This window comes from Solanum dulcamara, chromosome 2 (assembly GCF_947179165.1).
Source record: "Solanum dulcamara chromosome 2, daSolDulc1.2, whole genome shotgun sequence".
Classification (NCBI taxonomy): Eukaryota; Viridiplantae; Streptophyta; class Magnoliopsida; order Solanales; family Solanaceae; genus Solanum; species Solanum dulcamara.
This window is the reverse complement of record NC_077238.1, coordinates 79,433,265-79,459,165: the sequence shown is the minus strand read 5'-3', so window position 1 is coordinate 79,459,165 and position 25,901 is coordinate 79,433,265. Positions and strand designations below refer to the sequence as shown.

Genomic DNA, 25,901 nt, shown 5'->3' with positions numbered 1-25,901 from the left:
ACATATAAAAGACCATTGCATGTATTTGAGGAAAAATTTTACTATATACGGGCCAGCATCCTTGCTATACAAATATGGGGGAAACTTCTCCCCAAGTTCTTCCATAAGATAATTTTTGATTTAGCCGAACTATGCAGGAAAAAAGAGATAAAACAGTATCAAACAATTCTCCTGTAAGGAGATAACAAACAAAAGCTACTTAAAATGAGATGAGTAAATTTACTAATCAGTAAGAATGTGGATGTCCCTCTTTCTCCAATTCGGACCAGTACTCTCCATATCACCAATTCCATATAAACAACCAACCAAATCTAGGAATAATGAAGAAGAAGTTCAGTTAAAAAAAAACGTGGATGTTTAAATACTACAGCAAAGAACACTATATATAAATGCAGACCTGATAACACAGTGTTGTTGTTCATCCTTGAATCAATCATATTTGGTTTAATAAATTGAAATCCATTTATAGGAATCTCCATAATATCTTCAGATAAATTCTTGATCGCAGTTGAGGCAAAGAAAATAATTTTCAATGAATTTTCAACAGGTCTATATCCCCCCAATGCTTTCAACAACTTTGAAGTTCTTGATGATAAATACAGAACCTTCACTCAACTTGTCTTTGAGCCTATTAACTTGATTTTTTCTAATTATACCATGCATCAAATTTTCCTGATAGAAGAAAGCAGTAAGTTATTTGAAAATTGAAACTTTCAAAAATAATATGCATTTGGAAAGCAATAATTACCTTTTCATCAATAAATATCATATCCACGCTGATCAGCTCGCCATGTTTCTTGGGATTAATGGCATCCCACTTCTACAAAGTCTAACCCTTATTCTGAAATCATCTCGATCGAAAATTAAGTCTGAAAGTAAAGAATACGTCATTGTAAAAATTAAATTAAAAGCTATATAGACAATGCAAATTAGAATATCGAAATAATTCAATACCAATATTTATATACTTCAACAATTGGGGTATGAAAGGAGGGAAAAATTAGGAGAATAATTATCAGAGATTAATACACAATTAAAGACATTACAATTACAAACGAAGAAGATGAAGGAATGGGTTAATGATACAGTTACAAATAAGGAAGATGAAGGAATGGGTTGATGATGAAGGTGAAATAAATATGAAAAACTTACTGAGGAAGAAGCTACGCAGGAAAAGGGGTTAAAATTCTCAGCTTCTTCATCACATTTTTTTTCCTTGGAGAAAAATGATAGATAGAGAAATACGTTTGGAGAAAAATGAGATAAAAGGCTCATAACCTATTTAATTAGACCATTAAAGTCTGCACGTGGGTTGGGCTTGTTTCTTGGACTGAAAACTACACCAACCTTTTATTTCATCAATTGAATTGAATAGTAACTAATTAAAAACTAATTGAATAAAAAACTTAAAAAATCAGGAAAAGGATAAATGAAAATGGTGGCTTTAGAGGCATGCCACATTAGCGAGCATATATATATAGAGAGATTGTTCATTCTTCAATCTTCATTTGATTACTGCGTTGTGTGGCAGCAATGACTCTCTTCTATTTTTTTGCAGCAAATATTTAGGGTATATTATGTTTCATCAAATTTTTAGTATGGAAAATATATAAACAAACACTTAAATAAGGCTAAACTATCATTAACATTGAATATATATTCACACTAAAAAAAACTAAATTATAGGGGCATAGTTTCTAAAAACAATTTCATCATTCTTAAAATTGAGTTTGCACTAGAGAATTGTTAAATTTTCAAGCATAGGTTATGAATTCAGGCGATATATATATATTAAATCAATATTTTTAATGCTACTACTAGTGATCATATTAATTTTGAGAAAAGTTCACCATAACAGAGAAAAAATAGAATATATTTTTTTTATAATTGTGTTGTCAGTTAATTCATCTGTATTCATGATATTCTTGAATTCTTTAGTCTAGTCTTTAAGTACTGAATTCAATTCGTTCACATTTAGAAATTCCTTTGACTCCTTTAATATCATTTATTAATAAATTATGTGTACATAAATTCAATCATGAATGCACTATCTACTTATGTGATCAACAAAATAAAATGGAACTTCTTATGGGAAAGTAACAAAGACAAGAAAGGTTATAAATCTATTCAAGTGGGACATTGTAATACCTTTTTTTTTTTGGGTAAAAACTAGGAGGGGTTATATATAGATTACAATAAATAGTTATTTTTCGATATGTCGGTTACAGGATTTAGAGTCATATGTTGGCCCATAAAGTTAATATTACAAGTTTTAATTTTTCTAACATAAACTGTTCCATGTGTGTTTGCTTCAAAAACTTCCAATGCACATTCTGGAAGAGCTTCCAAAAAGGTTGTTTTTTCCAAAAAGGAACGTCTAACACCCTTACGTGCTTAATAATTGTGACCTCCAATTCTCTCATTAAGTACCTGCATTCAAAGATGATGTTATTAAAACATAGATGGTTATTGATAAACATTGAGATTGCCTAGTAAGAGTCCAAGTTGATTTCAATTGTAATACTTAGCAAGAAGCAAGGTGGTATGACAATTAAGAACCTTAATCTTAACAACCAGGTATCGAATAATAGGACAAATGCACCATATGACTTCAAGGCGACTCAATAGAATACCAAGTGTAATTTCACTCCGGTTCCATATAATGTGAGTCATAAAGTCAATTTTATTTTTAAAATGAAATTTTATTTTAATAATAATATATATATATATATATATATATATATATATATATATATATATATATATTCTTCGCATAAGTTCTTATAATAGTGATAGTTAATTATAATTTGATGATTTTTTTAAATTAACAATATAATATCTCTTATAATAATTTGTAAAACAGGAATATGTATATATAAATTATTGTACATTACATAACACGACACTTGTCTGATGGAGTATTTCGTATTATTTTTAATTACAAAAAGGGTCTAAATCATTAATATTATAATGGTTGTTACGCAAGACATTCAAAGTTAAGACATGTCTTTTTAAATTCAATTATTTGATAATCTAAGTAGTTTGAGTTTGAAATGTCTAAGAAAACACAAACACCTCAAAGAATTGAAAATAATCTTACAAAGCCAATGTTAAAATATGATTGATTTAAATTAAAGTGAATTAGGCAAATTAAGAAGTAGAAAATAACTACAAATTTAATTGTCTACAACTTTCAATTATAATATCAATTGTATTTTAAGAAAATAATAAAATTTTGAAAATATCAATATTGACAACAAACTATAAAATAATTTCAATTAATACTAACAATAACTACATAATTATTTATATATATATATATATATATATATATATATATATTACATTGAATAATTTTAAAGCCTTATTTTTCGAGGGCTTAAAGTTATTGCTTTAGTGGCTTTAGGCTGAACCAAAGTTGTATGGCTTCAAACACTCACGAGAACTCTATTAATGATGATATATCTGTAAACAACACTAATAATATCTCTATTTACCCCCCAACGACACAAATACCCCTCCTATTAAATCAATTAACATCAAATACAATCTTTTTTCCCTAACATAAGGAACAATTTAAAGTGAGATTATGCGTAATTGATCACAACAACTTTTTACGACACACTGCATTTGTCATAACATTTAACTTATCCCTTGCCCCTATTGGAGTGTAAAGAACATGAGAATGTTCCACGTCGGTTGAGGGCAAGCACTTGAACTTCTTATAAAACTTGGACAATCCTCCTCGCTTTAGCTTTCGATTGAGGCTTATTGAGTTTTCATAAATAAGTCTCTTAAATAAGTATTTATAGAATTGCCAAAGCAACATCGCTCTGGCAGAAACAACACATATAGACTAGCATATTCAATGTTGTTCATTACAAAATCAACTTGTTTAATTTCAATCTCCAGATTTGGATTCTACTTCTCCCCTAATAGTTTCCAGTGTTTTCTTTCCTGCCAGATCTTCGAGTGTAAAACCTAAAGTATCAACACAACCCTTTTTCACTTCCTCTCCGCGAGCAGCCAGGAAGTCTTCCACGCTACCAGGCTCACCAAACCACCCGAGACGATCAGCAATAAGGTGTATGTTTTTACAGCCATCACATTTAGCCACCACTACACCTTTCTCGTATGACTCACGACAAACTGTTTTCATGGTTCTGGTTTCACATACTGTGCAAGTGAAGATCATCATCAGATCATGTCTTGGGGAGATTTTTAGATTAGATTGCAAAGTGTACTTGTATGTGGTTTCTTTCTTGATACTAGAGACAACTGCAGCAGCAGAATCGGTATTAGCATCTGGATTGCGATTTTTAATACTTTCCCCTACTTCAACAGCCTGCTTGGTGATTTCTGCAACTGTTTGAAAAGACCGTCTTGAACATATTCCGTTCGTGCCAAAAGATGACCTTGCAGGAGAAACAGAACTCCATGGTAATCCTGGAAAAATTAAGAAACGCGGTAGAATCTCAGTAACAAGTTCTTCACAAAAGACACATGGAGATGCACAACGCAGAGTTATTATAATATTTTAACAAAAACATCAAAAGGATAAATTACACACAACTGAGGATAACAAAAACATATTATTGAATTGTCAATTGATACTAATATAAGAATGGTTTGTCCTAAAGCCACTCTTCATTTTGAGTATTTGAATCCCGTTCCATGAGTTGAGACTTCCCTCAAGTCCATATAGTATTTTGGGACTTGCCGGGGTGGTTGGGATTTGAGGAGCTCAGGTGATTTTGAGGCAAGATCTCACACTTAAGCATGTTACAGATTTTATTTTTCCTGGTGCAGCTGCATTTGTGAGAGGGACCTCGTAATTGCGGACTTAGCCACTTGACAGCCAGTTGCTGGGGTATGAAGTGGTTGTTTTAAAGGGATTCTCAACATCCCAACACAATTTGGGGAGACCTAGGTTACGGACCGGAAAGAGAATCGACTAGGTGTTGTACACTTTGATTTTGATGATCGACAAACCAGATGAAGGGACCTGGTACCATCGATGTTTTCAAGCAACGTCAACAGTACAACTGTAAAGTGTTTTATCTCTGCAGCTGTGCAGCACTGCAGCAGGACTGCAATGGCAAACAATTAAGGTTTTGGCTTCTCTCATATATAAGGGATGTGACCTAGAAGCAAAACCTAGTTTTTGCATATTCCAAAATTTACTTGTCTTAAGCAAAAACCGTCACATTCCTCCAAATAGCATATCTTCTACTGAAAATGTTAGATGTTGTATTTTGAACTTAACATTGTAAACCTACTCCTCATTGAGAAACATGTGTATGTGTTCTTCTTTTGGAGCTGGTATTAGCTATAGTTAGCTGGTCAAGTGAGATTGCAATAGCATGGTTGCATTGAGGTCTTTTGTAATAGAGTTGTTACAAGGGTGAATCGATTTATAAGAGTTTAATTCCTAGGATTACAAGAGTTTGTAATCAAATCATTGCTCCTTGTTAGTGAAGTGATTGGTGAAATCCTACTCTGGTAGGTCGTGGTTTCACTCCTTTGAGCAAGGAGGTTTACACGTAAACATCGTGTAGTTTCGCTTTCTGTTCTTAGAAATTGTTCTCAGTCAAGGACCTGGGTGGATTCATATATGCCATCACTAGGCAATGTTATATAACATTGAGAAGACGATTATACATGAATCTAAGCTAAATTTAACATCTAAATCATGGATTATGGATAGAAATTATGTTCCTTTATATCAAAAAAAAAAAAACGTCAAAATTCAATTGCCCGATGCCTTCATTTTCCCACATCCAAAACCTCAAAATAACATAATAATAAGAGCTCAAACCATAAATTCAAACAATACAGAAAGACTATTGTTTGCTATAGGGAACGCATACCTTGAAGCTTCTTAGTACAGAGAAGACTCAGAATTCGCCTTTGAATTTGCCGAGCCGCCATCGAAATTTCTTCGAACCGACACCAATCTTCAGGGTACCCAAATGTTCACTTTTTTAATTGTGCACTTTTTGTTTTTGATTTTTTTTATTTGAATTAAATTTAAATTTGCATTAAAAAATTACCCATTAAATATTGCACATATGATACTATATTATGACAACAAGATTAAAATAAATATGTCTTATATTAATTGAGCTATAGTTTTAAGCAATTGTTCATTTTGAAACTTTATAATACGTCATTTAAGAAATGATATTTTATCATTATGTTTATACTAATTGATGTATACTTTTAATTCTTAAAAAATAAATAATTAAAATAGATAAAAATAATTAATCTTTTTGTGAAACGGAGGGAGGAAAAGGCGCAAAATGCTCGTGAAATATTGGAAACAGAAATAAAAAAAATATTATGTTTGATTTTTAGTTTATATGAAAAACCCTGAATTATTAGAAACTAGTTAATCATTCATAAATTTTTTGCAAATATATGTTAATAAAATTTTAGTCAAGTCTCCTTTTACTATATCAATACTATTTTACTTTTCTTTAAAAGTGTGGGGGAAAACGGAACCCTTTACGTCTACTTTTAATTAAAGGCGAAGATTCGATATTGAAACCAAAATGAAATCTCTTGCCCGTTTGAGCTAACAAGATTAATTGGAGATGACCATATTATCCTTGTGTTCTGCCTTAGTACGAGAAAAGGGCAAAAAGATTTAATTTAAATGCTTAGACTCTTTAAAAATATCAATGGAGGCATGTCGAATTCTCTAAAAAATAATAATATATTTTTAAAAAATCCAACACGAATACAACATCAAAAATGAAGAATCCACGCAACTTAGCCTTGTATTCCTGAAACAACATGGTGAATACCATATGCTTTGTCACCTCATTTAAGAACCTCAATGATATTGTTGTAAGTTGATATTGCCCATGGAATGAAAGTTTACATTTGTATTCCTTTGATAATTTCATGCACCCCCCCCCCCCCCCCACACACACACACACCCGTTTTTATTGAAGTCAAATGTTGGACTCATCAAATCTTTTGAGGCAATTGTTACTAGTATAGTAGTATACAACAACAAATTACTAAGCTTCAGTCACAAAGAAGTTTGGTCCGACTATATGAATTCTCACTTGTAAATTCATCTCGAGCCAGCATTATACAAAATAAAAAAAAAAGTAATACAAGTTCTTTTGGCATAGAATTCTCTAATAGAGCTAAAAGACGTACGATGCATAAGACCTAAAGTAAACGTATTAACATGACTAAAATGTATTCCTAACTATTACCAATATACTTTTAGTAAAATATAGAAACAAGGAAACACTAGAAGTTACAAGTGTAAAGGGGTCAGTCAAATTTTGATAAAGATTTTCAAATAAGAAGTAGCTGAAGTAGGTACAAATAAGAAATGACAAGTTTGACAATGATGAATTATACTAAAACTATACAAAGACAAATGAAGAACTGCAGAAAGAGCAGCTAAAAAGAAACAATGTTGATGAAAAATGTAACTACTTGTCCAGATTTTAACTAAATGGAAACTAAGAAAGGTCAATATAGCAAGAAAATTATGTGCTCAAACTATAGATGTAGGCAATTAGCAGTCCATATATTTGACATATAAAGTAATTTACTTATCCTCCACAACATATTCGGGCTCAGATCTGCGGTGTCTACAACTACAATCACAGTGGCCAGACAAGTTCTACTATCAACTTATAAAAAGAATAAACTTTCCTATTTGCAGTTAGAGCTTCTCATGTATTTTATGATGAATTAGCGAAAATAAATATACAGAGTTGGAGCTCTCCAATTATATCGTGGCATATAAATTCAGAAGAAAAAAACAAGCCATGGCATTCCTATATTCTCTTCTTAAAACATAAGGCTATACCTATTTTAGATGGAGCCGTACTTCAGCAGCTCCCACCTGAAGGGTCTGAACGAATAAAGAACCTCCGGTGAACTTTTGAATAACAAAGCTACACAAACACATATAGCAGCAATTGCAACCATGGAAAGCATTGCCGGTTTGTATATAAGTGATGTTCCTGAGTTTCCATAAGACAATTTCTGCTTGCACTGTTTGCATTGTCGGTGAATTGGTTTCCCTAAAGGCTTCTCAGTTTGAAAGCTAGTTACTTTTCCTGACCAATGACCATCTGATAGTTTCTGCTTGAGATTGCTATCAAACAACGAACCAGGGATATCGAGAACAACATGCCCATCACCTTGTTTCTGATTGATTTTTTTCTGGACCATATGGACGTATGAGTAATGGCCTCGCAGGCATGCATAATCATTAGGTGTCAGCCCGGTACTGTCACGGGCACTTTTCCAAGCTTCAATTCCCACCTGAAGTAAACAACCATCATTCAACAGCTCCTTGAAATAACATGCCTAACTCATTTCTTTCCAAACAATGGAACCAGAAAATAAAACGAGGAAAGATCTACAACACAAACATCCATGTGTATATGAATAAAGCAGAGTGCCTCCAATTCAGTAATTGAACATGTTGAGAATACAATAAAATAAAAGTGTGCTCTCTCTAATAGCTGAAACTTTTAGATGAGATGATCACACACTTCAACATGGTATCAGAGCAGGCAAAGGTCTTGGGATCGAATCTTACCACCACCCATTATCAAAAAGAACTTCCACGTGCTTGGCTCATGAAAAAGATTCAGTGCCGCAACTGACGGGATATGATGAGAATACAATTAAATGACAAAAGTGTGCTCTCTCTAATAGTTTAAGCTTTTAGATGAGATGGTCACACATTTCAACAGAACACTCATGATCATAAACTTGAAGCAAGTTACAGAGACATATTTACTTCAGAAAGCTAAAGCCTAAGAAAGAGCAGGTTGCAGAAAAATACTCTGAACTGCAAAGTGAAGTCATAGTTTAGAAAAGAGAATACAGTCAAAGTCCATTATTCAGGGAAAGCAAGGATGTGTATTTATGTACTAATAGGGAGTCATTGGGTTTACATGCTAGTTATGCGGGAATTATAATGTAGGAGTTGTTTGTACGGTATAATAATAAATGGATTATTATACGGTGAATAATAATGTAGGGAATGTCATATGATGAGTAATAGTATATGGAATGCTTTGTAAGGATTATCTACTTTAAAGGCATCTATGTTTTCTTTGAACAGGTAAGTAGTGATTATATTGATAAAGTAAAAATAGTCTAGCACTAAGTCGGAGCAAGCACAATTTACAGATTTAGGAGTCCTCCACAATTTAAGGGCATTTTTGTTTTTAAATATTTTTATCTCCTTATCGTGAACAAGTAACTCCACATTCTATCTCGTATAAAATAATACATATATAATTGTATCACTTCATGCGAATCATTTAATACCATCAACTAAACGTTGTGTTAGTTATTTAATACGTTTTTTTAATACAGCCAACCATTTGCTGCATTAGTTAAGAGGGAATTATTCTTCCTATTCTCTCCTGGCTCTAACTAATCATTGTATTTATATTTGTATTAGTTTTTGTGATACCTCCAACCAAACAACCCTTAACTGCATGAGGAGTGTTTTCTCAATCGTTAAGAGAATGATGATAAACCCAATTAGGTCACATCATACATCCTAATTGGCTCAAGTGAGGAGCACAAAAGGCTAGGCATACCTCTTCTAAGAGGTTAGAACATATCAAAAGGCCCATCGAGAAGTGAATTTCGGATTAGTATCTTGGTTCAGGAGGTGAAGTCCCGCTACAGTAACCAAAGTACATATTTTTGTTGACAAGGGAACCCGCAGCCCTATGAGTGCGCACAGGGTAAACCCCACTCCTGTGCAATAGCCCGCAAACCACATAGAAAGGGTAAACTGCACTAGGCAAGCCCGGTGCGACGATCTCGACCCAGAAGGGCAACCCCCTGCTGTCGCAGGTAAGGGGTTTCGAACGTAACTAACGTACATATTGTCAAGGAGGAGGAGCAAATACTTGGTATACTATTAAGATTTCTAGAGTCACCCTGGATAAGAGTGCCAATATATCAACCCTGATAACAAGGAAAAGAGTGAAGGCTATTGCTGATCTTATCATGCCTCACAGTCCCTCCCCAACCACACCCTCTTTCGGTGGATTGAGGAGACTGTCTGTTTTCAATGCAAGACCAAAATGCACATAATAAAAAAAGAAAAATATACCTGTCCTGGATCATCAATTAATGCATCCAAAAGATTCTCAAAGCCAGCAAGACTAGCAACAACATGAAGTGGAGTCAAACCCCCAGGACCCACTGCATCAGGTCTAAATAAATAGCCATGATCATCTTGTTGTTTTTGTAGTCCTGATTTGTCAAAAGCTCCATGATGATGGTATTTCAAGAGGGCATCTACCATGGATCTGCACTTTCTCCTCACGGCTCGATGAAGGATGCCAACCTCCCGCAATGGAACGTCTAGTGATGACTGTGGTCCTACATCTACAACACCATTGAAGAAGACATCCAACAGTTTCTTTACTACAGCACACCAGTCGTGGTCAATGGAGAAATCTATAAGCTGCTTGAATCTCTGAAAAGGAAAGGGATTCAAGTTGGCACCAGAGCCCACTCTAAATTTCAAATGGCTTCTATGAAGCAGCCAACCTAGTTCATGTAAAAACTCCAGAGCTTGGTCCCTGGCTTGAAATTCTTCAGTTCCTAGCAGAAAACCATCAGCCATTTTAGCAACCTCAATAATGCTCTCCAATGTACGAATCTCAGAACAAACGTCTTTCTCTGCAACTATAAATGGGAAGAAGTTGCTGCTAAGACCATGGTCCTCAACCTAGTCAAAGATAACAAACCTACATTTCAGAAATAGAATAAAGTGTATCCAATATAGTCAATTTTACACAGAAAAAGAAGATTGAGATATAAGGATTTACTCAGTCAATCTACTTTATCAGGTAACTAAAAACCTGAAGTATGAACCAGAATCTGTGATCTAATGAAAAATTGAAAAGCAACACATGGCTGGTAACAGGGGGTCCAACCAAAAATGAGACTATATAATAGGTTGCATGTTCCAATGAGTTAAAAAAAAACACAGATTTTTTCCTTTAGAGGCAAATATATTTATATTCTAAAATCCAAGCCTAAGTTTACTGTACACATGGAGACCAAAAGCAGATCCTTTTTATAGAGTCTTCGGTGAATTACTCATAACATAAAACTGTGAGTCATCAGTAACCCAAGGAGCATCAAATTCCATTCACAATAAACCGACAGGATTACTTCAGGATAGGGGGAAAAATAAGCATTAAGGAAAAAAAAACTTCACCTCAATAAACCCTCTTCCAGTAACATTTGGCACAATACAAGGAAAGCTAAGGGACTGGATCTCTTCGTGGTCCATACAAGAATCAGCTCCTACCATCATATCAGTACAATTGCCCTGAACGAGGTATTTCCCTTCCAGGGCACATAGTAACCTAAAAGGGAGGTGGAGCCAAATCAAGAATCAATTAATTAGCTCAAGACACTCCAACCAGGTAAGCAGAGACCAATAGAAAAAGGAAAACGTCTTTAGGATCAAACAACTATCAAAGGTACCTTGTAGTGGGACGAGATAGGTTAAAGCCTTTCACCAAAAATTGAACTCTTTCAGAGGCACAAACTGCAATAGGTTTGACTATTGATATCCTACAGCTTCGATGGCTTGGCAAGGGAGTGTCCAGAACAACCTGCCCTGTAGTACAGAAACAAAGACTTGATGTTCCTATCAAAGGCGTAACTGTGGATAAAAAGACATGACAGGACAGAACATGGATCAAGAAAGGATACAACGACAGATGCAAATATACCATTAAATAAAAATGCCACTCGATCATTCACCCTTGTATAAACCCATCCAGTTAGCCAAAATGAACCAGCGGCTGCATTAAGAAGCTTCCTCAAACTAGAGTACAGATCACAATAAAGCTGCAAAGGGAAAACAATTTGGTGCAACATTTGTTAGACTAAAACATTAACAGAACATAAGGAAATGGAAAAGGAAGCAGAAAAGGAAAAGGAAAGAGAAGATGTGTGGGCTGAGTGAATTTAATTTGCTAGTTTCGTTTCATTAAAAGGTACTAGCAATAGCTTATAGATGGCACCATTTAAAGAGAAAACTAAGGCGATAACCTCATTTCAAGTATCATGAAAGTTAATCTCACACTTATTTTTAGCTTCATTTTAGCCAGAAAATACTGTCCACTCTGGCCAGCGTGATTTCTCTTCCCTTTCCCTTTCTTCTGAAACAACAAACCCAGCTAGAACTTTTGTTGCTCCATTCTTCCTCTCAGAAAATGAAGTGGTAGATTTCTGAGAATAAAAAAGTTACCTCCTCCCATGTGGATTTATCCATCCGAAGATATATTGTTAGTATAATACAACCAGGTCTAATGTAGCTTTCAATATCCGTAGGACTCTGTGATAACCAATCAAGAACCTGCAAATTGTCCAGGAATAGAGAAGGTTGGGATTCATATTGAGATGAAAGAAATATGAGAACACTTCATTGAAGCATATTATAGCAAGAGTACCAAAATACCTGCTTCCGCAAGGCTGTGGGAATTTCACCAGGATCTTTCCCAAAGAGTTTAAAGACAATACGATCCGTTCGACTCTGAAAATTAGTCACAATCTTGTAGTTAAGAGACGAATCATCTTTATACAGTGATGCATCAAGTGTTAACAATCAAACTCACTGAACATTTTTTCTCTGTATCTGACAAGCACTACAGGCACAAACAGCCTAGAGTAACTAAATGATAAAAACACATTGATTCAAACTCAAAGACTTATTTACTAAACATCAACTATTTTTTTTTGTTTTATCAAAATATAACCGAACCAAGTTTTTCTCAAAGAGAATGGATTTTACTGCAAATCACATATCTCGCACAGCGGTTCACATGACAGAGAAACGGGGCAGTGGCATATCTCACAGGTAAATTCAGCAGTATGTATGACAGACAATAGCTGGCTGATAGAGTTCAGAAGAGCATACTTATGGAACATCGTAGTGGTGTGCAAATACAGATTAAAGTTTGCTCTACATTGGAGGATCTTATGAAATGTGTCTATACAAGAGGGCAGATTGGATATGTTAACATCAGAATCTTACCATATTTCGTGGAAGTACTGAATCCTGGTTAGGATTACAGGCAGCCAATTTTGAAGGCCTAACAAGGTTAGGAAGTGTAAGTGATGATTGCTGAAAGTATTATTAGGCTACTTTAAGTACTGGAATTTTTAATGCATAGTTGAGAACCATGAAAGAAGCCTGCTAGAGTTATGGTTTTCAATTTCAAGATATTTAATCCAAGACCTGTCTTCTTTATGTCTTGGGCTTCCCTTGAAGCAAATTGGAGGTTAGACGATACACTCGTCATATTTTATTAATTCCCTGCATAATTGGAAGGGATTTTTTGGTTTTTGCTTTTTGCTTTTTGCTTTTTGGATGTAACAATGCAGCAGCATTTCACTGCTGCTTCATCATAAAACTAGCCTTTCTGTCAAAACAAAAAGAAAAGAATCTAACACTAACACTTATCATTCTATAACATGTTGTCCACCTTTTGTACGAATATATGATGGAAGTGTAGAGCTCCAGAAAATTTTGAATGCGTTTAAGCTCAAGTCGTGCTTAAATTGTGTGTTACATAAATGATTCAACGTACTGAAATGATATAAGATTGGTAGATTATTTGTACGAACTCTAAAGCGATTCGAGTTTAATGGAAGCCTAAGGAACAAGAAAAATAGGAAAACTATGCAAGGGGCCAAAGATTCAAACAGGGTATTAGAACTTACGGATTCAATGCCTATAAATATATGTACTGGTTTAGTAATGTAGTCTAATGGTCATTATGGTCATTATGGAATGGCGGCTACTTTATATTGATAGCAAACTGCCACATTGAAACTATAAGGCATTATGGTGAGACAGCTTAGCTGGTTGAGGTGAGATTGAACACCATGATGTACATATGATGGTTGTTCAGTTCATGTAAGCGTTTAGGTGCTCCTGGCTAAAGTTAAGGTATATTTTTTTAAAAGGCTAAAGCTACATGGTTAGTTTTCAATGTACGATTTAAGTCTTCAAATGGTTTATCATTCATGAAATGTCTTTCTATGATTTGAATTGCATATCTACCACATGTTGCTTTCTTTAAAATCTAGTCACAATCTATGTGTGAGGGAGTCTAGGATACACATTGAGTACAATCAAGTTTTTTACTCACGCTCCTTTGTGATTGCAGGTGTTGACACACTGGACGACATTGGTGTGAGCTAGGCTATCTTCCTCACTTCTCAGCTGTTTTTGGGTGAGGCCCACTCATGATCGTGGTGGCTAGTCTTTTATCGTTTTTCTTTGGTATGGATGGGGTGGGGGTGTCCAGAGCATTCTTTCATTCATGATCCTAGAGGCTCCATAGACGTAGTGGGTTCAATTTATGTTTTGTATCGTTTATTTAAGTCTCAGATATGTATGAAATATGAATGACTTTTTGAATTTCTGGTGTTTGATGGCATTTCAAACATTTAGGCCATTGGTTCCAAGACGTGTGGAATGTGTTCATATTTATATGATTTCTGCCCATATGATTTCTGCTCATGCATAGAATGTGTTGAGTATGTCATGATAAGTCTGTTGATGGTAAGTTTAAGGTATCAGGTGCCGGTACCTTCCTTCAACTTTGGGGTGTGGCACCCCCACCCCCTCAAATCTGGACCATGTTAGCACATCCACCTTGGACTAATTTTTTTTTATAGCATTGTGATACTCTGAAGTTTCAGACATAGTACCATAGGCCGTTATTTGTTAACATCTCCATCCTAAAAACTTGCTCTAAGTATATTAAGATAACAATTGATTCCTCCTACCAAAAAAACATGCAAAAGACAATGAACAATGTAGATGTTGCAGCTGCAAATATGCTTCATAAAGAAAGGAGAGAAAACAAGAGAAAATTCTGAGAACTACTCCCAGAACAAATTAGATGCTGAAGATCACCACTCCAAATAAACATGCATGTTAGCTAAACAAATTGCATATAAGTACAATGGTAAACACCAATAGAAAACAAAAAACACATACCTGGGCCTCTCCACTTGAACTAGATGGTGAAAGGGATGAGGTGGATCCTGAGTTCCAACTTGTCCTTGTGGAGATACACTTGTGAGGATCATGACTTATCCATAAAGGACAGCCAGAAGATGCAGCCCCTGGGTTTGCAAAGGCACCAGAATTCTGCAGCTTTTGAGTGCCACCTTGAGAATCATCATAGATGTTATTCAAATCAATATTTAGCTTCAACTGTGCAGATGTGGTGGCTGAGGCATTTGTATTGATAGGTAAGCTCTCTTTTCTACAACATAGAGAATCAGACTGCGAAGCACAAGGATTTTGTGAAATCCCACGTTCAACATCACTCGCGTGCATTCTCTTCTCAGACACTTCAGTAGCAGGTATAGTCAAACAATTCCCACTAGGCCTAAGAGAGTCCTGCAAATTGATCCAATCAGAAGCTGAAGGGAGAAAGGGTTCAATATCAATGTTTGGATCTAGTGCAGACCTCTTTTGGAACCTCCATAGATGTCCCTGTGTTTTGCAGATCTGAAGGTGCAGGCAACAATCCCGATGTGTTCCTCTCATTAGCTGCACCAGCAAGACTAGCTAAGTTTCTCAGCAGATGTGACAATAGATCCTGGTCTTTAGTTTGATCCGAGCTATTGACTGCATTTCACAATGAGAGGAAGCCAGAAAATAACTCCTCCAATTCATTTAAACCAAAATCTCTAAATAAGTATCTGTGCGCCTATACATTATTATGATTCTTGTGGATCCCAAAAGCTTGTTGGAGAATAAAACATGCCAAAACAGTTGTACTAGCCCACAAGTATTGATGGCTAAAGTTCTAGTAGAAGCATCAATACATAATTTCCACCCAGATTTATTTTAATGGCCATCAATTATTCAGTTGTTAATCCCTGACTTATGTTGCTAGGACTCTCCAAAAATGTTACTGCACTCGTGTAGGATACTTCCAAAAATGTTATTGCACCTATGTAGGATACTCCAAAAATGCACTTCTTTGGAGTATCCAACACGCACCCGTCAATATTTTCAAAGAGTCCGAGCAACAGTCCATGACTCAATGCCCTATGTCATGTGTAGCCTTTAGATAAAACGGAACATCTAAACTAGGTGATAAGAACCTGTGCTGATTGTTTCAACCATTCAAACTTAATATAATCTATCCAAACAAATCTCCTGCCACCAAAAGCAATACCCAATATCAGTTAGCTTTAACAACTGCCGTTCCCAGAGACGAATTGCTGTTAGGGAATAGACATCATTGTATTCATCAAGTCGATGTTATACCAGGGAAAGGATAACTATACATTCTTTTCTTTCTCAGCCTCTTGCACCACATATAGAACTCTAGTCAATCACCATACAGTGAAAGAACTCACCTTATTATGTAAATGCTATCACCTAATTAATTTGCCGAACATCTTCTATAACTTCTGTCATACGAAATGAATATATCATGCAGGAAAAGCATGGAATTCATATAAGGACTTACACTGTACATTGGCCAGTATCCTCAGCAGACTAATTAATAAGTAGTTGCTACCCCCTTCATCATTCACGGAGGCTCCATTGGCTACATTTTCTGAATGTGTTTTTCTTCTTCGTTTGTTATGACCAGCTAAACGCCTACGACAGCTCCGCTTCCCCTCATCAAACTCTTCTAGAACATGAAACCTGACCAAAGTAATCATAACAACCAAACCATGATCATTTTCCAGGAATAAGTTACTAAATTTATCCCCTCTCTAAAAGCTTAATCTTTTAGATTAGATGGACTATGCAGACCTTATCCCTACCTTAGAGGTAGAGAGATTGTTTTTGATAGACCCTCGACTCAAGGAAAAATAATCCAGGAAAAGAAGTAACAGAACTACAAGAAACACAGATAGAAACAGAAAAGAACCTACAGTACTACAATACGATAATCAAGTACAAGGAACAAACTAAATCTTTAGCATATGAATAAACAATGTATCCAGTTTCCAAAGGTTCTAATTTTATTAGTATATTTCTGCTGGTTCATAAACTAGAGATAACAAAACAAATAGTACATGAAAAGGAAAATGTTTACAAGAAAACTAACCTACTACACTGCTGACAAAAACGCTGCATAACATTCCCCACCAAAGCTTTTGCTGCTTTAGAATGCACCTCACACACTTTATGTCGTCGATGATAATCTTTAGCACTACCCAAATCTGCTCGACAATCCTGCACTTGACAAACAGCTCGATTTGCTGAAACCCAACCAATTTTCGTCTTCTTACCACTCTTCCCTTCCCATTTTTCCACTTCCCCTTCCATCACAGGATACAACTGTTCACCAAGCTTCAAATTAAGTGATCCAGCTTCACCATTCTGCTCATCATCATCATCAATTACAATCGCCCGCCTCCTTTTCTCCAATTCCCTTCTCCCTTTATCATTTCCTAATGTCAATTCATCTGAATTGGAGATTCCTTTAGTTTCTGGAATCTCTGATCCTATAGGAAACAGCTGTTTACTCCTACAATCTGATGGCACAGGATTCAATGGTTCAGCAATAAATCTATCACCATCCCACACCCAATCATTCAAATCCCACTCCCTACTCTTTTTTCCACCAACCTCCAAATTTGACACAACTGGACCATGAAAATTACTGGCCTCCATTTACAGAAAACTCTCTTTCACAAACACCCTTTACAAATTAAAATGAAAAACACATCAAGAACAAAATTATTCTTGAAATTCCACTCAGAAATAGTGAAATCAAGCTATATTCTAGCTTAAATTAACAGCAATCAAAACAACCCAGAAAAATAACTAAACCCCCACATCAGAAAACACCCTTTTAGCTCAACTACATTTCTGACAATTCACCCAATCGAAAATTTTCAGTTCAGTACAAAACCAAAACCAAAACCAAAACAAACCAAAAAAAAAAGAAAAAAAGCCGGAAAATCTGAAAGGTAAAAGGGTTGTTGAGAAAAAACTTTAAAGTAAGAGAGAGGATTAGAATACTGTTGAGAAAATATCTCCGAGAGCTGTGATCGGAAAACAGGTAAAATCTCCGGGGAAATTTCGCCGGCAATATAGAGGAATTATTAAAACTGAAAGAAGAAAAAAATATGAAAGAGAAAAGTAGTAGGAGAAGACGAAGGCTTTGTTTGTTTTTGTCGTTTTCATGTAAAATGAAAAGTAAATTTGAACATTTCATATACTGATATACCCATCTCAGTTCCAAAATATTTGTCAGGTTTAACATTTTGACGAACATTTTAAAATGTAACTTTTTATCATATGATCTCAATTAAATAGTTATTGTTCAATTGAGATTATATTATAAAAATTCTTAATAATTTGGTTAGAGAAAAATGATAAACACCATTATTGAAGTTTGTTGAGCTTGAAAATAAACTAAAATAACGAAGATAAAAGGGTCTATTGATTTTTGAAATTTTAAGTTGAAGTTAGCTATTAAAAAAAATTAAACATGTATTTTGTATATCAAGTTAATAGTTGGTTATAATTAATTTAAACCAATTGCGCGTAAAAATGTAAGATTTGACTAGAAATTTTAGTAACTATTATGACACAAATTTTGCACGTCAATTTGAAAATATGGAGATTCATCAATATTTTTTTTATGTGATACCGTTCAAATATTTATTCTTGCAAAACTTTTATTAACAGGGTCAAATCTTAAAGAATAGCATAAAAAAAATCTAAATGGTGTCCTTGTGGGTGGCTCAGTTGGTTTGAAGGATGGTTATTTTCACGAATGATCCGAAGATCGATCCTGACTCAATACCTTCTGAATTGAGTCCATGCAATTTATATTTCGTATGTAGTTTGTAGGCTATTACACTTTTGAGAGTTTACCTAATGCGTACAAAGTACTCACTCAAAGGGCAAAGACTTTAGCAGATATTGTATCGGCTACAGATTATCCAATAGTTCCAAAAAAAATAAAAAATCTCAACTAATGGTGCAAATCACTCTCTTTTAATTATCCATTTCATTTTTAACTTATTCCTATGAATTGCCAATTTCATTTTTAATTTTACTTGTTATATAATGTGTTATTTACTTTTTTTAGTTACTAATAAAGTTTATTATAAAAAGTTGGTATTGATTATTATCGTAGATTAACGAATAAAAATGTGAGAATGTCACACGTAAGTAGGACCAATGACCTATCATATAAACTCATTTTTTTTTATTCGATATTTGGTATCTGGTATTTATATTGAAGTCCGACTAATCAGAATTCACGCAAGGTATGGCCCATTCAAGTGTAGCACTTCCTATCAATAATTTTTTCACACTCAAAATTCAAAATCAAGATATTTAAAAAAAAAAATCTCATCGTTCGTCTCACATCCTTTAATGGTTCATTAAACTTACTTTGTGATGTTGTGTCAAAAAAATATATGCATTGTTCAGTCACAATGTGATTAAAATAAGTACCAACCTTATTTTATTGAATGTAAATTGGTAACCAACGTTCTTGTGGTGAAATAATTGGTTCAATATGAACATGGAACGCCAATTTTTTTTATAAAAAAACAATTTTAATTGGTAGTATAAGACTACAAAACTAAACTTGTTTAAATGTATTGACATCATTTCAGTTTAAAGGAATCCCCCAAGCAATTTAAACGTTGACGTACCTTAGTCAGTCACTCCCTTCTATTATCTTTTTTTAATAAGTAATTTTATTTCGAATTTAATTTTTTATATAACGAATGAAAAAGTACTTATCGTCACTTTTTTTTTTAAAAGAAAAATAGTTGTGCGTCGTCCTTTGCTATCACGTATTGATTTGTGTTTGGACTTTTAACAAACTTTTGCCCAACTTTCTGAAAAGTGTTTGTTGGTAATTCCTTTTTTCATTAAAAACAGTTTTGTGAAATGAACCAATTTCCTAACAAACGTTAGAGTAATTTCAGACATGGATGACTATTCTGAAAAATTACTCAATGCTATCTCCGTTTCATATTAGATGGATATCTTACGAAAAATATTTACTTCATATTATTTGATCACTTACTAAATCAAGATAGAATTAATTAAAAAAATTCTTATTTTATCCCTACAACTAATATGGTCTTTTGAATGTAAATAATTTCCAATACTAGCTATTTCTATACTCTACGTATATTGCTAGAACTGTCAAAATGGGCTGGCCCAACCCAATCCTAAAGGGTCAACGACTTCAATAGGTTAGGACGGGTTAAAGGGCCTAAGAGATATTAGCATTTAGCCCAACCCAGTCGTAAACGGGCTGCGAGTTGGAACGAGCTCGCCCTTAAATCAAAAGATCGACAATATTAGAGTCTTAATTATAATAATTTCAATTGACTAGTTACTTTCCATCATTCCTCCCAAATATAACTAGTTAGTTTAAAATATTTCCAACAAAGTAAGGCAGTCCAAAAACTTAACAATTTTTTTGTTGAACTAAACAAATCTAGTTAGAGGCATTTCATTAAAACTAATTAAGTTTACAGTGTAGGAATCATTAGCAACTATAAAGTAAAAAAGACAAAAGTTGAAATGTACAAAATGACACAAATATGTTGACTCTAGAATAATGGTCTGATGAGAAAATCCTCCATCACTTAACAGAAATAGTTATTATAACTAGATAAAATGGCACAACAACGATTATAACATAATAGAAATCAGATAAAATTATCATCTTTGCTAAGTTCTTGAAATATCCAAATCAAGAAAACATATAAGGAATACAATTCTGTGGAGAAGTTGAGAAGTAGAAAAATGATAATATAGACTAAATGAAAAATATTTTCTTATTCAGTTATATGCTTATATATAAAATAAAAGTAGATAGAAAACCTAATAGATTAATGGGCTAATCACTAGTGGGTCGTGGCTGATTAAGAAAATCTAATGGGCTAAGGCACTAAAATGTAAAAGTTGTGCAGGAATTGGAATTGATTTTAACTTTTAAAAATATTTTTTGACAATTTTTTAACAAATAAAATTTTATTTAAAATATATATAATAAATATTTTTAAAATTCATGATCCACGGATCGCGGACTGGCCTCTGAGGCTCGCGGGTTGAGCCTATGAGGCTAGCAATTTTCACGAGGCTGGGCTAAAAAGCATCATTCCTAAATGGGCTGAAAATTTTTAGTCCAACCCCACTTAATTCAAGGATTGGGTTGGGTCGGCCTCGTGGGCCAAGCCCATTTTGACAGCTCTATATATTGCATTGATATAAACAAAAGATAAAATTATAAAGTCTTTCAATGTATTAATAATTTTTTAATTACCGTATAAAATTGAAAGTGTCCATCTAATATGAGACGGAAGTAATATTACTCTTCAAATTAACTTTTTACTACAAAAAACTTTCAGTATTTACGTTTAAACAAGAAATATAATTCTCTGATAGTTATAAGTTAAAGTGTAAATACATATAGTTAACCATTTTAAGCACCCTAAGTGGGCGTTTGACAATTTTTTATTGTGAATTTTTTTTAAAATAATTTTTATTTTTAAAGTGAAAAATGATATTTGAATATTGGGTTATATTTGATCATGAATAAAAATTAAAATTATTTTTTATTTTTGTGAGTAATTTAAAGTAAAAACACATTTTTGTTATTTTTTCAAATTCTTAAAAATTATTTCAAGATTTTATAATCAACGGTATTTTTTTTAAGTTCAACCCCATAAAAATAAAAGAAACTTCATAATCAAATGCCTTATTTTTCTCGGATGCAAAGATAGAGACACGTGAACAAAACTAGATTGGGGATCCTATGTGTAAAAGTGACCTCCCATACCATCCTACTTCTTTTCCTTTTTTTGAATTTTCATTCGATGAATTTTGAGATCTAAGTAATTCACTTCGCTTAAAAAAATATATATTTTTGTATTATAATAATAATAATAATAATTCAGTGAAATTTCATAATAGTTACTAACTCACATTGTAATTGGGAAAATAAAAAGAATCATATTCATAAAATTGAAATGAAAAAGTGAATTGAACACCAACATTGTTCTGGTTGATTTTTTTTTGTTGTTGTTGATACACTTTTTTTTTTCATGTACAATTGGTTATTTACAACCACAAGAATTATATTAGTACCAATATAATAATTGCATTTTCAATTGAGAGTTTCACACATTTATGGCGTGGACAATAGGACAATGAAGTTAAGTAGAGTTGGTCCTTTACCTTTGGACTTGTACCAATAATTAGTCGTTCGATCGGTGAAATAGGGATAATAATTTCAGTATAAACCACAAGATTATATATTTTATTTCATGTTTGGTTATTATTATTAATTAATCTTAAAATTATTTTATCCACTATTTGTATTAAAATAATAAGATTAATTATCACATATAAAAGGTAAGATAACTAATCTCATGGAATATCTTTGTCTACTCTATTCCTCATATCAAAAGACATATGTTGTAAATATTTTTTATTTTTTAGCTTTTTCTTGTGGGGTGTTTTGGGTGGGGGGGGGAGGCTACCCGATAAGTGCCTTAGGACTCCGGTTAATTTTGACTTACACGGCATAAGATCCATCAAAGAGAGACGTGCTTTTTACCTGTGATTTATTTTTTCATTCTCAAGAATCGAACCCTATACCTTTAGCTAAGGATAAAGGGATCCAATTTATCCACCATAATTTTGATGAAAAATTATAAATTTATTATTTATATATAAATAAATAAAAGTTGTACCGTAAGAAGGGTGACCAAGTTGGTGCAAAAGATGGTATACATCTCATATGGGAGACCGCAAATCGATTCCCTTTATCAACGCCCTTCTCAGTCAAACTTATCGCTTCTAATTTGCCTTATGCAATTTACATTGTTTTGTAATTTGCAAGATATTGTACATAAGCGGGTTTACCCAGTATGCACTCATACGATAGCGGCACAATTTTTTTCGGAGTTCAAATATATTTCTTTTTAGCTCATGTACGGTCACATATCTACTAATCAAAAATCATATATAAGATAAAGTTGTGTTCCTAATCTTATCACCAATGTTTATTTTGCAATCGACATGTCATAAATTGATGATAATACTACAATATTTTCTCTCATTACTACTTTATAGAAGCGGCTAAAGAGGTAAGTGTCTGACTACATATTTAATTGAGGATATTTTTTTAAAAAAAATTATACTTTTTTAATTTTTATTTTTATAATTTCAGTATAACTTGTTCACCAATCAAAACGAGCTCTTATGGGATTAGATGTAATGCTATTGTCGAAGCACCTTTCAATCTTTTCAAATTACGTACGCTTGATGGGGTATAATACACTACGCACCACAAAATACTGTTATGCCCATTATTATCAGTTTCCTTAATGGATAAAGTTTTTCAACAAAAAGGCCCCTAAAATGATGGAAAAGTTATGATGTTATGATTATTATTTTTTTGAGTTATATATATGTCTTTATATTATTGTATATGGCCTCCGTTTTAAAATAAGTATTATCTTAGCAAAAAATAATATTCAACAAGAAATTAATATATTAAAATATATATAGATTATTAAACTATTTTTATTTAATAAATGTCTCCTGAAAATTAAATATTATTAAGAAGATGGAATATAAGAATATAATTAAAAAATATATTAATTTTTATCTCGAATTTTTAAGATAATATTTATTTTAATTTAATTTTTAAAAAAATTAAGATGACATTTATTTTGAGACCGACAAAATATTTGTATGTGTATTTTTTTAGGGAGAAATTTCAGACTCAATGGCGTGGGGTATTTCGGAAAGGATATTTGGATAATATATAGCATTAATGAGTTATTAGTATTTAGTTGGTATATTGAACCAAATTGTTTGGCTTTAAAAGTGATTGATAGTCTATTTGGTCAAAGCCAAAAGTTTGTGGGTTTTTATCGTGGCGAAGCCAGTATTTTAAATAAGAGGGTTCAAAATTCGAATAAGTAGACACACGAGTTAGTCGAAGGAAATTCGACATCTACTTTATATACATAAAAAATTATTTTAACTATATATAAATAATATAAATTTCCGCTGAAGGGGGTTCGGATGAACCCCTCGGCATAAGGTGGCTCCGCCACTAATTTTTATAATAAATGATTATTAAAAAAATATACAAAATAAGTGTTTTATAGAAGCAATATTGTTCTAATATTGACAAAAGTGATTTTCACACAAATTATTACTTTCAAGAAATAACAACGAACACTTTCCAAAGCAAGTAATTTTTAAAAATTTGATCAAACAGGGCTTATAACTAAAAATCACTAAATAGTGGTTGAGTAATGAAAATTCATATGATTAATAATAGTCATGTTGTTATCGAGTTAGTGTAGTTTATAAGAAAATAAATCTTAAATTTTAAAAATGTAATTTATGCGGGCCTTGGGCAATGTAAAAAACAAACATTAGTGTTCAAATAAGTTAGGCGAACCCCACATTTTTTATTTTATTTTTTACAACCAAAAGAATTAGTACCAATTGGCATCAATAATTTAATTTCACCCATTGGTTTGGAAGGCCACTTGACAATGGTAGAAATGACTCTGAAGTAAACCTTTATTTTTGTTTTCTAACGTGTGAGTCTAATTAATTTGAATTCATATAATACGTATAGAATTTATTTGAGTAAAGTGTTTTATATTAAGATTTTTTTTAGATTCATAATTCGAAATCAAGATTTCAAATCTGATTAAGAAAAAAACAGTCTCATTCAGTGCACTATATTTTTTTGACGTTATAGTAGTAATACATCTAAAGAATTAGTACCAACTGCCATCAATTATAACTAGTACTAGTACTATCAAGTGGATGAGTGGAGAACAAAAGTTTGTGCTCCCTTTGCTTACATCTTATCTACATACCTATCTCTATAGAACACTTGCATGATACTTTTTCTATTTCATATTAATTGAATTTTTAAGATAATATATATATATATATTAAGAAAAGTATTTAAGGACAAAATTTAAATTATATTTTTCTCTATTACTCTTCTATTTAATCAGCATCATAAAAATGATTAAATGTAAAATCATAAATACAAGTAATCCTAATTAGAGTATTACTTTGTAAGTAGTGTAGTTTACTCGTAGAAAATTATAAAACTTCATTAATGGAAAGGGTAAACATGAAAAAGTTTCAAATATTTCTCTTGAACTTTGAACAATTCAACTATTTTGAACAATGAAAAAAACTCTAGAAATTCAGTTAATATGGAATAAAGGGAGTAATAACATTATTATTATTATTATTATTTTTATTATTTTTTTAAAAAAGTAGTAATAAAATATGTATAGATATATGCAAATGTCAATTATTTGGGGACTCATGAAATTTGAAGATTTTAATCTATTTTTTTAAGGGAACAGACCCTACACGAGGCTCCCACCTCTCGTGCACAGTCAGGGGTTGAGCAGCACCCCCAAGCCTTAACATAAATAAACAAAATAAAAATACAAGGAGGGGGACATAAATCTTACATCCGATCCTATGTTGGTTCATAAGTCGGCTAACCTATTAAGGTCAGCTAACTCATCCCCGATACAAAAGAGAGGCTAACTATAACTAGAAAGCAGTAAACCTATGAGAGGACTCCTCCCGGTACAAATCGACTAGGAAAGCATAAATGAGGGAGACTCTCCCCTTCCATGAGAAAAAAGAGAGTAACCTACACTATTCTTATTCAACTATGCTACGTATCATACATAGTTAAATTGAAGAAGAAAAAAGTATATGAAACTTCTATCTCGCATGGGATGGAAAAATTCTTTTCATCTTTGCCCTTTTTAGTCTTGTCATACCAAGTAAGTCCAAGGAAATATGCAACAACATCAGTATA

General features: G+C 33.1%; 2 protein-coding genes and 1 long non-coding RNA gene across 3 annotated transcripts; all 3 read right to left on the bottom strand.

Moving 5' to 3' along the window:
* LOC129878023 (uncharacterized) lies at positions 1 to 1,304 on the bottom strand. The gene is made up of 4 exons (XR_008763719.1): positions 1,153 to 1,304; positions 749 to 869; positions 398 to 672; positions 1 to 311 (listed from the first exon to the last, which is right to left on the bottom strand). It is a non-coding gene; the product is annotated as an uncharacterized LOC129878023 (long non-coding RNA).
* Positions 1,305 to 3,761: 2,457 nt separating this feature from the next.
* On the bottom strand, positions 3,762 to 6,007 carry LOC129880929 (uncharacterized). Its single transcript, XM_055955201.1, has 2 exons — positions 5,871 to 6,007; positions 3,762 to 4,446 (listed from the first exon to the last, which is right to left on the bottom strand). The coding sequence occupies exons 1-2, from the start codon at positions 5,929 to 5,931 to the stop codon at positions 3,902 to 3,904; spliced, it is 606 nt and encodes a 201-aa protein (XP_055811176.1). The 5' UTR covers positions 5,932 to 6,007; the 3' UTR covers positions 3,762 to 3,901.
* Positions 6,008 to 7,530: 1,523 nt separating this feature from the next.
* Positions 7,531 to 18,225, bottom strand: LOC129880928 (squamosa promoter-binding-like protein 1). Its single transcript, XM_055955200.1, has 11 exons — positions 17,133 to 18,225; positions 16,542 to 16,723; positions 15,528 to 15,688; positions 15,050 to 15,457; positions 12,497 to 12,571; positions 12,287 to 12,394; positions 11,766 to 11,883; positions 11,515 to 11,650; positions 11,243 to 11,393; positions 10,124 to 10,747; positions 7,531 to 8,301 (listed from the first exon to the last, which is right to left on the bottom strand). The coding sequence occupies exons 1-11, from the start codon at positions 17,699 to 17,701 to the stop codon at positions 7,846 to 7,848; spliced, it is 2,988 nt and encodes a 995-aa protein (XP_055811175.1). The 5' UTR covers positions 17,702 to 18,225; the 3' UTR covers positions 7,531 to 7,845.
* Positions 18,226 to 25,901: the final 7,676 nt, after the last annotated feature.

Coding starts and splice junctions, on each gene's coding strand:
- LOC129880928 (XM_055955200.1), bottom strand. CDS start 17,701: ATGGAGGCCAGTAATTTTCATGGTCCAGTTGTGTCAAATTTGGAGGTT. Junction 11,884..12,286: donor ATAAATCCACATGGGAGGAG/GTAACTTTTTTA, acceptor TTCCCTTTGCAG/CTTTATTGTGATCTGTACTC. Junction 11,651..11,765: donor AGTGGCATTTTTATTTAATG/GTATATTTGCAT, acceptor TCTGTACTACAG/GGCAGGTTGTTCTGGACACT.
- LOC129880929 (XM_055955201.1), bottom strand. CDS start 5,931: ATGGCGGCTCGGCAAATTCAAAGGCGAATTCTGAGTCTTCTCTGTACT. Junction 4,447..5,870: donor CTGTACTAAGAAGCTTCAAG/GTATGCGTTCCC, acceptor TAATTTTTCCAG/GATTACCATGGAGTTCTGTT.